This window comes from Phaethon lepturus, unplaced genomic scaffold (assembly GCF_000687285.1).
Source record: "Phaethon lepturus isolate BGI_N335 unplaced genomic scaffold, ASM68728v1 scaffold2312, whole genome shotgun sequence".
In the NCBI taxonomy this organism is placed as follows: Eukaryota; Metazoa; Chordata; class Aves; order Phaethontiformes; family Phaethontidae; genus Phaethon; species Phaethon lepturus.
In genome coordinates, this window is record NW_010522424.1 from 134865 (window position 1) to 147929 (window position 13065).

Consider the following 13065-nt stretch of genomic DNA (forward strand, 5'->3'; position numbering starts at 1 on the left):
TCAGAAAGCAGTGGGTGGAAAATAGAGATGCGAATTTCTCAATCTGCTTGGGAAGATTGTTAGTGTGAAACAGGGACTTCTGGAAGAGAGGTGGAGAAATACTTCAGTTCTGAGAGAGCAATTGTTACAGCATTCAGGAAGAGAAAATCTTGAGAGGTACCTGTGTGTTTCAACAGTCTGATGTGGTATTTATTGCTTTTAAGAAATGGTTTCCAAACCACTAGGGCTTTTTGAGTCCCAGCTATGGAAATGTGTGCACATATATATCTAATTTTGAGTTCATCTGGGAATCATCACTGGAAATAAGGCTAAACATCCTGTGGTATACATTAATCTAAAGAAAAAAAGAGCGCAGAAGGAAATAATTTGTGGCAGAGTAAAATGAAAGGTTAGCTATCCCGTGGGTGTTTTAGACTTTCCCACAGTCATAGTTATGACAGTCTACAGTCCTTTTCTGGCATAGGTGAGACATGTCAAATTCCTGACAAGGCAGCAGTTCTCCTTGATGAGGCTGTGGCTAATCTCACATAGGTTAGCTTTTTTGAAGTACGGATTTCAAAGTGTGAATGTGACCTGTGGCTCTGAACACAAGCTAGACAAGTGAAAGAAAGAAGCAGGGATCTAGAAGTTTAAATGAAACTGCTATCACCTGATACGCTGGGCAAATTTTGGTTAAAGAGAAAACTTCAGCTTGATGTGTTCCAGAATTTTTCATGGTAAAGGCGACAAATTGAAGAGTTAAGGAAATCCTTCTAAGGACTGGAGAAAAATTTCTGGCTCTGGCTCACTGGTGGAGTAATTGAAGGTTCAATAGTCCCTCTGCAGGACTTGAGCAAACTGGGAATTCACCTGATAAAGATGTACTGTTATTAATATAGTGCTGGCAGCTCTTACTGTGTTTGTACTCTACCCAGTCATGGCCTGGGACCTCATCATGGTAGATGTAATGAAACAGAAGGTCTCTGTCCTAAGAATCTTTACTTGTCAGAATCACAGCTTGAGTTATAGTGGACTATCATGTGTTTTACAAACTTTACCTTTTCTATTTCATGTCTGGTTTCCCTCCTCCACAAATCTGGATTTTTCTGTGCAAGACCTGACTCTGCACATAAAGGCATTTTTTGTAAACGCTGTGCCAAGGTTCTATTAGAACTTTGCCAGGAGAAAAAGCCCTTCAGAGATATTTTGAGCAATGGTATTCTCTCTGAGCAGTGTGTTTGCAAACTTTTGGGCGTGCATGTGCACTCAAACACATTCAAACTTGCATTATTCTCACTGTTTGCCTTCATTTTAAATAACAACAAAATAAAACCTGCAGTCTCTGCTTTTTTTCTAAATTCCCTTTAATACTAAAGTGGCTTCTTGAAGATGTCTTCCTGCCTTTATGTCTTCTCCATCCTCCACAAGACATAAACAAGGTATTCTGTTGCTTTGCTTAGGTGAGTCAGCAGAAGTAACTTTTCATGTCTATGTATGTGTCACACTCCTAGCACAATACAACATTTATAATTACTTCTGTATTTTTATAAGCTGACAGAATTTACAAGCATAGTATAGAAAGCTAAAAATGTTTCTAAATATTTTAAAGATAGTGGCAAGCCTATGAAGATGGAGTAGAATGGAATGCTTCTCTCTGCTTTAATTATAGTGTCAGCAGTGGTAAAGCTAGACACGGATAATATGAAGCCCATTAAAGTATATGAGGTTTAGTAACGTGATACAATACCCACAAATTCCATGTGGGTGAACATGCTGCTCTAAAGATCAAAAAGAGAAGGTCATTACTAACAAGACTGTAATGTCTTTTCAAAGGATTTACTTATGTCTAGTTCTTAGAGATGGAAATTAGCAGAATGGATAGCCTGCTTGAAGAAAACCCATTTTATTTCTAGTGATACCAAGGGAAAATCAAAGTATAAAAGTGCTTATGAAAAGTATGAGGAGGATGTATTTTTCTCTAAGTGCTCTATTTTATAGTATTAACTTGTTTTATTAGCAATTTACTCTAATACAGTCTTAATGTTGTACAATAACTGTATTTGGTTTCGTTAATGCCACTGAAAACAGTAATGAGATCTGAGGTTTTTATTTCATTCTAGTTAATAAGTGTTGGTTTGTTGCAATAGAAAAGTATGACATCAGTCATTTATATTGTGCCAGTGCAGAAATGTTAGCCCTTATTTTATGGTATGTAATACAGTTTGCATTTTATGAAAGAGAAGCTTTCTTACATGAGAGAAAGGCCTGCAAATATTTCCTGTGTGAGTAACTATATGATCTATTCTTCATCTATACCTCCTTACATTTCACAGGAGCTTACATGCAACTGAAAGTCCATTCAAAGTAGGATATGCCTTTCATTTATTTCCAGCTGAGCTTTGTTTGTTTTTTAATGAGAAGAAACACCACAGAGGCAAGACTGATTCTCTGGGAAGCTCAGGCTGCAGTTACATGACAGCTTTGCCGTGGTTTGTAAACAAACATAACTGTTCTTGCTTTTATGGAAAAAACAATGTCGTTGCAAAGAACAGCTGAGCTTGGTTCTCGTACTGGTTCAGGGCTTGGTTCAGAGGAACAGCTCAGGCAGGGTTGGGTTTTTCTGCAGCCGAAATGTCTGCGTTGTTTTTCTCCTGAAGGTGTGAAGGGTACAGACTGCCCTGCACTCGGGTGATGTTGTGTTTTCCTGAACTCAACTGGACTTGACAACTTGGGAGGATGATAACAGTATGACTATAATAAACCTTTGGACTGGATCCAAAGTGATGCTGTCTGCCTCATATGCGCCCTCAGCTGCTGCTCACCTCTGGAGGTGCCCAGCGCTGTGCACGACTGGGCTTTGGGATGCTTTGACATTCTGCACAAGAAAAACCTGACTCCAGTACACCAGCCAGGCCAACAACAGACAAGTCTTGTCATTAAATCACCCTCTAGAGCAGATAAGGGACCTTCCTGAGAGAGGTACAGGGCTAGACCAGTATTTTCCTCTTGGAAATAGCCTAATTAAACTGGAAGTCCATGGTTTACATCTCTTACCATACAGGATTTGATTTTGTTTTGTATGACTTTGATATGAAACCTACTTTCAATCCGTGCAGCCTTCAATCAGATCTATAAGCTGATTAGAAACTGCAAGAAAACTTGCATTCGTCCTGGCCAAGCAGTTGCAATGGGACAGTTAATTCAGCATTAAGTGCTAATGCAGAAACAGTAACTACGTATTACTTTCTTCCAAGAACTCTCACTAAAAGTTTGTCTGGTAAGTCAGTTTGTCAGCATTTGTCTGGTAAGTCATTTCCATTTCCTAGGCTATATTTAGGGGGGTCTGAGAAATATGGTCACTTCTGAGATAGGCCATAATACTCCAGTGATTCTACACAGTACAAAGCCAGTGTAAATTAGGTAAAAGACATTAGGAAATAGAAGCAGTATTTGACAATCTGTTTGTTGTTGTGCACACAGCTTTCATAGAGTCTTTTTCTCCATTGCTGTGTACTTTGTGATTTATATTTTGCATGAAGTGTGGTATATAAGTCTGTGTGTAGGCGTGTACATACATACATACAGAGATGAGTACAGAAATACGATATGATTATTTTAACCTTCACTTCATATAGATGTAGTTGAGCATGCAGGAGTAAAGCAAAATACACATTTATATTAGCTGCCCTTTTAATACTGTGGATTTTAACTCTTCATTTGGAAATACTAGTATCCATAATACTTTTGTCTGTATTAAGCCGTAGGCAGTATTAGCTGTGACCTTGCATCTGTTTGTTTGTTTGTTTATTTTCCTTGTTAGGTAACTTTTCTTAGTTTTCAAAACTTGTTGGCAGTCCTAGATCAGGTGGTTTTCCAGATGAGTTTCTCTCTCTGTCCATTGGTTTGAGATTTCTGAGTTTTTCAGTTGCTTGGTAATTTTTTTTTGTGTTCTCATCTTGGTGATGACTAAATGCAGAGGGATGGTAGACTCAGAAACAGGAAAGGTACAGATATGTTTAGTTATGATTTACTGAGGAAATGTGCTTAATTATTAGGTCTGAAGAATTAATGTCATGGATATTCAATATTTCAATTTTTTCAGAATGGAGTCATGTTTATTCTACCGTAACAAAACTTTTTCTGATATGTTGGAATGAAGGAACAGACATGCAAAGACTCTTTTTTAGATTAATCTCAAGTACTGGTGAAGGCTGGGATTTCCATAGGAGCAGTATTTATCTATCTTTAATTTTTTATTTTAACACTTGCAAGGAGAAAATGATCAGTAAATCCTTTCAGGTAACTTCTTTTTTGATTAATAATTTTGAAGACCCCTTCATTGTCCTTACGTACAGGTCTTCGTGTATGCACACAAAGGAGTGTTTTCTTGATTCATTAAATTCTAGCTGACTTTTTCAGTTGTACCATTTATGCAAATTTGTAACTTTTTTCTATCTAAACTGTGAGAAGAATATTAATAACTAATTCTGCATTTACCTGGCTAATTTGCATACATTTCTGTTGTATGGTAAATCACATGAAAACCTACAGGGGAAAGGCTCAGCTCTTCTAACAACTAATAGGCTATTTTTTCTTTTGACTTGCACAAATTGAGAAATATTGCCTGTGGCAAACATAATGGAAAACTGCATTTTTAATGCTCTCACACATACTCATTTCTTTAGAAAGAAAGCAGCAGATGACTGTTCTTAAAAATAAAACTTTCTAAAGCTCTGTAGCTGACACAGGATATTGGATGCTAAAACACTTCAGGTTAGTGGAATTATGATTTGCAGGTTGTATAAGGGTAGCTGGATATTGGATTTGACTAATGGGGGTGGTACTGTGCCTGAAAGGGCTAGAGGCACATCACAGCCATAACTATTTTCTTCTGAAGAGGTTGTCTGTAAGTTACAGGACTAAGAGAGTGGAAGGACTGTGTAAACATGAGTTTCTGATGTAAATCTGTCACAGCATCTTGTGTGTGGCATTGCTGCAGGTTCTGTCTTTGTGGTGTTTCTCCAGGTGGTTACAGAAGGTAGACGTGCGACCCTTTTGACTGGATAAGTAAGTGTTAGGTGTTTGCTCCAGCTGTACACATATGGCATCTCGTTTAGTGGGAGATGTTCAAAGTTAGTCCTCTGTTGGCTTCCCAGTCTGAACCAATGCTTCTGTTAAGTGCTTGTGGTTGGGGAGCACTTACCAGTGCCAGAATTTGTGTAACACACATGCTCGTAGTAGTGTGTCTGTGACAAACTGAGGTGAGGTCTTTGTGTGATTTCTCAGATCTTCTCTACAAGCAGACCTTGTTTGCTGGACATCTTACAGAGCAGAAGAAAAGATTCATCACTTTTTTCAAAAACGTGGTAAGAACAGGCTTGTCTCCACAGTGTTTCATGAACACTGCTTTATAATCTTTCAGAGAATACTGCAAGTGAACTGCCAATAGGAACCTGAAATACAAAATAGTAAGAGAATTATCATCCGCAGAGCATCTGCAGCATGCTGTGTCAGGGCTGCGAGGAGATGCAGTCGGGGGATGTTGGGTTTCTGCATAAGGAAAGGATGCTCCTTTACCAGCGTCCCCCTGTTCTAAAACAAAGGTGACATCTGAGTGACTTAAATAAGTCACTAAATAAATAATGGAGCGTTATTTGTACACTGAACAGTTCCAGTTTTGCTGTCTAATAGGGCCCATAGTGGGTTTGGCCTTGAATATTAAATATATTTGTAGTGCTAAGTGAGGATTTGAACTGCATTTATGATTTTTTTTTTTTCCTCTATATCAGGACTTGCATTGTAGCAAAAGGTGCAATGCTGTAATTAGAAAGCTAAGAACGAGTGAGGAGGCAAGCAGAGGAAACCACTGATTACATATGAATATCATTAAATAGGGTGGTTGAGACACTTTTTTGTATGCGGCACCCAAATAACTTGCTTTTAGGTTAGAAACTGAGCCTCAGATAGTTGCGCGCCAAACTGCTGCCTGTCTCAGGAAAGGAAATACTTAATTACAGCTTTTGTCACATGATTAGCAGGTCCTAAAAACCCAGTTACTTTGGAAATTTTAATACCTTTTCTTTTTTTGTATATTTACTTTTTAATTAGTTTACTTTGTAGGTTGATTGGGCCATATCTTGATGACTCCTTTGAGGAGTTTTGGGGATTTAACATAGTAAATTCAATTGCAACACTGTTGGGGAAAAAACCCCACACTGTTTTCTGTGTATGTTATTTTATGTTCTCTATCTGTGGCTTCCTGCAGTCATTGAATAACTCTGCTAAGTCTTATCAAGCTGAGGAAGGACCTAACCTGTTATTTATATCTAATACATTAATAATGTACCATGTGTTTTCTAGCAGAGAACTGCTTAGGAGTGGGATGAAGGAAGCAGGATTTTTTTTTTTCCCCCCAATATTTAAATATAGCTAGCAAATACTGAAATATTTATGGTTTGGCTCTAGATGAGGAGAGTAATTTTTTTCACTCTCTTTCCTTTCCTTACAGGGTATAAAAATGGTTCAGGGAAGAGAAATTTTCTCATCTAGTTTGTCTTTATGGGCCATTTTTGGATCAAGCTTGGATCTAGTTCTATGTGCAGCATGGTGTTTTTTTCTAATTCAACTAGTGGAGATAGAATTTTCATCTCAAGAATACAGAAATCATGACTTGAATTTCTTCTGAATCATGGAATTTTCCTGTTAAAAATAATGAAGACACCAAATCAGTTATTTCTATAATCATTGAGGTATTTTCATGTATCTTGTGATTTCAGAGGGATTTTAGTGTGCATTTCCTTCTAACCCGAAGTCTTTGTGTAACCGTGACACCTAAAACATGTTCTTTAAAAGAGAGACCCAGGACATTGTCATGAAGTTCCAGGTAAAGGTGAGGTAGGGCAGGGGAGGAGTGAATTATCATAGGAATTGTGATGAAATGCAGGAACTTGCAACACTGCAGAGTTCCTCTTCTGTTTTTCCTTGTGATTCTTCCTGACACAAACTAAACCAGTCAGACCTTCTCTAGTCTAACATCATTCATGGAAAAAAGAGACTATAACTTCTTTTGCTCCTATGTATAGGGTATGTTTTTTTCACAGGTTTCTTTTTGTTGTGCAGCAAGGTTTCAATTGCCTTGTTTCTTTTTCTTGGGAATTTTGACTTTTGAAATGGAAATTGTTTCTTGGGACAGGTTCCGTTAGCACCAGAGGCTTCCTGCTCTCAGAACTGTCCTCTGTTTTATAGTTAATATCACCTTTAAAACAGGCAAATTAGAAAAGACTTATACCAAAGCTTTAGCAGCTAACCTGGCTTTGTGCAGAAGGGAGAATGAAATTTCTCTTTGTACCACCTGGAACGGACGTCTTTTCTTATACTACAGCTAATTTCAGTGAAAGGTAGCAATAACAGCAATAGTTTACCAAGGAAGCAACTTTAACAGATCCCAGCTGACAAAGAGCAGTTCTTTTTCTCCTTTCCGGAGTTCAGCAATTGTTGTTCTCTTGCAAGCACGCAAGACAGTGTCAGGGAGTTTGCCAGGCCCTGCTGCATTGAAAACCCACCTTTCCTGGAAAGGAAAACACCTTAAAACCACTGAACTTTCCTCTGCTAACGCTTTGCTCTTTCTTACCCTTAGGTCCTGAAGTCAACACTTGAATTTTTCCAGTTGCAGTCAGTTTGGTAGGAAATTTTTGGTTCAAATTGATCCCTGAATTTTTCGTGTAAGCCTTAGCTTTTGTTAGGTCCTAGCTGCATCATTACTTCTGCCCCAGAAAAAGCATATTTAGCATTTTTTTATAATAAATGTTAGTATAAGCGGTTCATGCTTTCTACTGTGTTGCTTTGGTCATTTGGTGTGCTCTGTAGCTCTTACTCAAATTCTGTCAACCATGTCACCCTGATTTGGAGTTCTCTCCTCTTCAGCAAGAGTTCGCCATTAAAGTTACTTTCATGTAGAAGAATAGGACTTCAAACTTCAACTTGTTCAAGCATTGAAGCATTAACTTCTGAAAAAAAACAGATTTAATGAGGACTCTTGACTTTCAGTAGTAGAGGGCAAAAGTAATGCACCTAACATTCAGAGAAAAAATATCTTGAGCTTGTTGCTGAAAGAGAAGGGAAAAAAAATCCCAGCTGTTGCCATCATATCTGGGACATCTTAATTCAACAGGCAGGCTTTTCATAGGATTCTGGTGAAAATATTGCAGAATAAAGAAGATGGAGAAGAGAACAGAACAATACTGACAAACATACTGCAATGTATGTGAGAGGAGGACAGATGATATGAGCCAGCCTGACTCTTCCCTGTGGGGGATACAGCTGGTCTTCAGGCAAAAACTGCAACTGGTCTGTGTTTTTTCTTGTAAGATGAAAAAGATAAGGAAGAAGGAAGGAGGAGAAGAAAGGAGGGGAAAAAAAATTGATTGCAGTCATCCAGCTTGGCAAACAGTTCTTAAATTTCTCAGGAAGGCCAAAGAGGTTGCAGTGTCATCTTGACATGCCTTCATCACCTTGGTCTTGGTTGTTGAGGCAGATGTGAGAGCAGAACAATATGTCACTTAATTTTTTTTTTTTAATTCATTATTATTATTCCTTCTGAAGGAGTAAAACACTGATTAAAGAAGAATCTTTCTGGGTTTACTGCAACATTGACAGTACATAATTTCCCTGGGAAGGAAGAAAGCCCTTTTTCATACTTACTGCTAAAACTGTGTCAGTTTCTGGGATAATGATTTAAATGCAACTGCTGTGGTTGCAATAGGACTGTAGTTTATGATATAGTCTATAGTTGCAAACCCGTGTCGGGACTGGTGGAAAAAGATTTAAGCAGGGAACGGATTTTAATATTTTTCTTTCAAAGAACATGGCCAATCACTAGCTGTTTTTTGCTCCGAAGTGTGTGCAAATTTTATGTACACATACAAAATTTATACGTACAAAGCATTAGTTTTCTCTTTTTCCAGATAGAACATTACTAGCTCCAAGCTATTCTAGCTAGTCAATGGTATCCTAATTAGTCACTGACTAAAAGAGTATTCTAATAAACGTCAGTGAGCAAAATGTGCATATTTTATGGACATAAATAACAACATGTAAGCATCAAAGCTAAAACTTGCCTTTACATAAATGTGTGTCATGGGGCACTTCTGAAACAATTTCTGAGCCGGAAAAATCCACTAGTGATAAAATTACTGTAGAGACTCTATTTAAGCTGATGTTGGAAATGTTATTTCCACCTTTATGCTAGTAATGTTCTAATGACTATAGGATTCTTATCTTTTGAGTAATCTACAACTGCCTGTTTAGTCTGAGCAAAGCATTTAGCCAGTTGCCTGTATTCAGTGAGGGCCACAGAAAGGACACAATTTCCTGAATATAACTACAGAGTGCAAATATTGTGCCCTAAATAACACACCAGTTACTGTAAATGTCAGTAGAGGGAGTTTTTCTGACTTTGATTTAGTAAGAGCCTGTAGCAAAGCCAGCTGTTAACACTTCTTGACTGCTTGTCATGATGAAGGGGGGACCATCATTTCTACACACTTTTGTCTTTTGATTAAAAGAGGGAAGCAATTTTTCAAGCACTTTCCCACAGGTGCAGAACCACAGTATTAGCTGTATTCGACTGTTTGCTCCTTTTTTGTGCTTGTACTGAATTTGCTAGTTCTTCTTGGTGAGTTCTTCTAGCAAAAAGCAGACACCTGCCTTGGATACACATCATCAAAGACGTAAGAGAGTTTATTTCAAGTTAGTTGAGGACTCCTTCAAGTGTGAGCTTAGCATGAAGACAGACAGCGTGCATTCATATGTCTCTGTGTAAATCATTTTAGTTATTTGTCACAAACAGGGACAGAATCAATAAAAATGGATGAAACGGTGATAAATAGAACAAACTAGCATCTTACCATCCCAATCATCTTTTGTAAACCAAGACAGCTTCCAGTACTTCCTGTTTTCTGCAAAAGGCAACTTGTTCTGCCCTAATACATAGCTTTTTGAATGATGGGGGAAACTATACAATGAAATAAAAAATGCTTTGCAGTGCTTCAGGCAATACTTTTCAGCTATAGCTTTTGAGGATTTTTGCAAGGGCGAAAAAAATGTGTATGCAAGTGGTCATTCACAAATGAAAATCTGCATGCCCACATCAAGCTGCTTTGTTGCCAGTGTGAATGTTGAACTGCAGACCAATGTAGAATTTCAAAACTGCAGACATTGCTGAAAGTTACCAGTGTGTTCGATCGGCAGACAGTACGCTAGGGAGTCCCATCCATAGTGACACGCACGTGTATTTCCCTATGACCATGTATTTTGAGGCAAGCACACTTCTAGAAAGGAAGTTTTCACAGCAGCACTTGTTCCTGGGAAATAAGTAGGTGCTGATCCTAGTCTTATCTGTATGATTGTTTGCATTAGTGCTAGACATGTTGTTTCTGCTTATTCTTTTTCTCATACTACAGTAAGTACTCTTACAGTGAAATACTTGGAATGGGAAATTATGAGGGAGGGCAGAAAGAAGCAATAAGCTGATTTTGGTTTGTTAGTTATGTAACATGGGGAATCATGTTTTGACGGAAGCAAGATAAGTATTTTCTCAAGAAAGGCAGATATATTGGAACATATGGAGACTGACTTTGCTGTAGGATTTAATGATGTGTATTTCTACTTTTGTGGGAGTATATACATAGTTCTGTTTTTAGCATTGTCACCTTCATTTTGTTTTTTCATCCCTTTTTGGGTTGCTGAAGCCTATGACCTAGTATTGCAAGACTATCTTTTCTCTAAGTGATCTTAATTATTCTGAAGTGTAATTTTTCAGAGTAGACACCTGCATTACAGCAGAAACCATATTAAAGAACCTCTTGAGAAAAAGATGTGAAAAGGTGAAAGGAGATGATGAAACATTGAAAATACCATGTGCTTCACTTCTTCCATGTAAAATAATCAAAAAACGGATTAGAATAAAATCCGCAGTTCTTTCCCTGCTTTTGCATAATCAAGCTACTTTGTCCACTTGACGTCCTTGCATTCAGAGGCTGAAATGTGTCCAGCCCGTCAGATAAAGGGAAGATAAAGAATATTTTATCACAAAAGATGGTTTGCATTTTCACTCTCTCAGTCATCCACTTGTCTTTCCTTCTTCCCCATTTACAGCTTCTGCGATCCCAGATAATGGAAGGAGATCCTGTCTAAAGCTTAAGGTCTTTGTGCGACCAGCAAGTAAGTTCTTCAGATTAAGCTTCTGAGGGTGGCTTTGTAGTGCATGATTTACTATGTGGTCAAGTAAACATCAGTAAATCTTTTTTTTACTGTTAAATCTTGTGTATCTGTTCTATACCGCAGCATTTTTGTTATGATTTTCATCATATTTTCTTATCATTTTTCATAAAGCTTTGTTTTAATTACATGGCACTTGCTAACTTGTTGTTTCTTAAACTGTTGTACAAATGGAAGACTATGCTGGCATTTGGACAAGTGCGACAGATTTTAAAATATAAATATGCTTAATTATTCATAATAAATAGAAAAAAGCAAGAAAAAAAGGAACGTGGGGAGTTTAAGGGTGTCTCACTAACATATTTGGCTGTTATCTCTATTTTTGTTATAGACAGCTGTATGAAAACTATAGGTGTTCATGATCGTGTTTTCGATGTTAACGACAAAGTAGAAAATTCATTAGAACCAGCAGGTTAGTATGCTTAGAGAATCTCTTTTAACAAATGCGTGTATCCTTCTGGTGCTTCAGTACTTTTTTTCCTCTTCTCTCTGCATGCTTTGCATGGTACAATTGCTCTGCTTTCACACATTTCTAGCAGTGCTAATATCGCTTATGGTATATTTCCTGTATCTTTTTTTAATGCAGAGGAGGAAGAATGTTGCTTTATTTGTTTTTTGGGTGATGTGGTTTAATAAAATATCATGTGTGCCAGTGTAAAATTTTCACCAGCATCCTGAAGTCGCTGGCCCATCTAACCCAAACACCCAGCATGTTGGCAAAACACTCTGTTTTCCAACTGGGCCCAAAGTTTTAGAAATAAAGTCAACAGACACACTTCGTGTTTTAACCTGGTTTCAAAAGACTTTCAGAAAAACAGAACCACTGCTTGTTTGATTCTGGTGCATGACACAGGCATGGAACTGACAGAGTTAGTGTTTAAGAAATTAGTTCTTTAAAATTATATACATTTGTATGTATATTTGGTCAGGCAAAATATTTTTACATACATGCACTCACACACAGATGCTCTGATATATGTAAGTTCGTGTCCTGTTTTTATTGAAGCAAAGTAAAGCTTTGGGGGGATTTTCTGTCTTTTTCTGCAAAACACTGCCTTAAGAATAAAAATAATGCTTGTTATGAAAAAGCCTCTCATCTGCCCAGGGCAAAGTTACATTAACATCCACCATCAATCAAGATGATGTGTCTCTGTGTGGGAAGTGCATATGTGTTGTTTGTATGGCTCAGGTTTATGACAGATAGAAGCATGTTTAATTCTAGGGGCGTGAGTAATCCCACCAACTTCAGTGGGATTGCTCATGACATTATTAGGTGGATAGGTAGGAAAAGTATTTGCAATAGTAGTATCACCTGTTTGTTTTATACGTACCTATACACTGCTCACACATTGTTGTATTCAAGTCTCAATAACTAAAATACACAGTTAAATAAGCAAATTATACCAGAAAAAAAATACACACATACCATTTAGTACATACCCTGAAGAACCAAGTTCTTTTTTTTTTTTCTCTTAAGCTATTTGAAAGAGACTTCCCCTTTGGTATGAAGCAACATACTATTATTTTGCTCTTTGTTATTTGCAGTTCCTTTAAGTAAATGTCATTATTTATACAGAGTATAAATAAGGCTTTCACAAGTTATCCAGTCTGAATGATTTACCTATGGATACACAATAGAATTTGTTATGTTTCTTTAGAAGAATTTTCTGAACTCTCCTAAAAGTTTTGGTTTTGAGAATCACAGATGTTCTCTAAGCAAATCTAAATGCAAGGAAGTACATTTATATTAGAAAAAATTTGTACGTTTATTAACAGCATTCTTCTGAAGAATGCTTTAGGATGATCTTT

At 37.4% G+C, this 13065-nt stretch overlaps 1 protein-coding gene across 1 annotated transcript in view; it reads left to right on the forward strand.

Moving 5' to 3' along the window:
* LOC104616702 (ephrin-A5-like) overlaps window positions 1-13065 on the forward strand; it is a 74519-nt gene that overhangs the window by 56536 nt on the left and 4918 nt on the right. The window contains exons 3-4 of the mRNA XM_010281794.1: window positions 11134-11199; window positions 11588-11668. Coding sequence (XP_010280096.1) covers window positions 11134-11199; window positions 11588-11668 — 147 coding nt within the window. The remainder of the gene's footprint in view (window positions 1-11133; window positions 11200-11587; window positions 11669-13065) is intronic.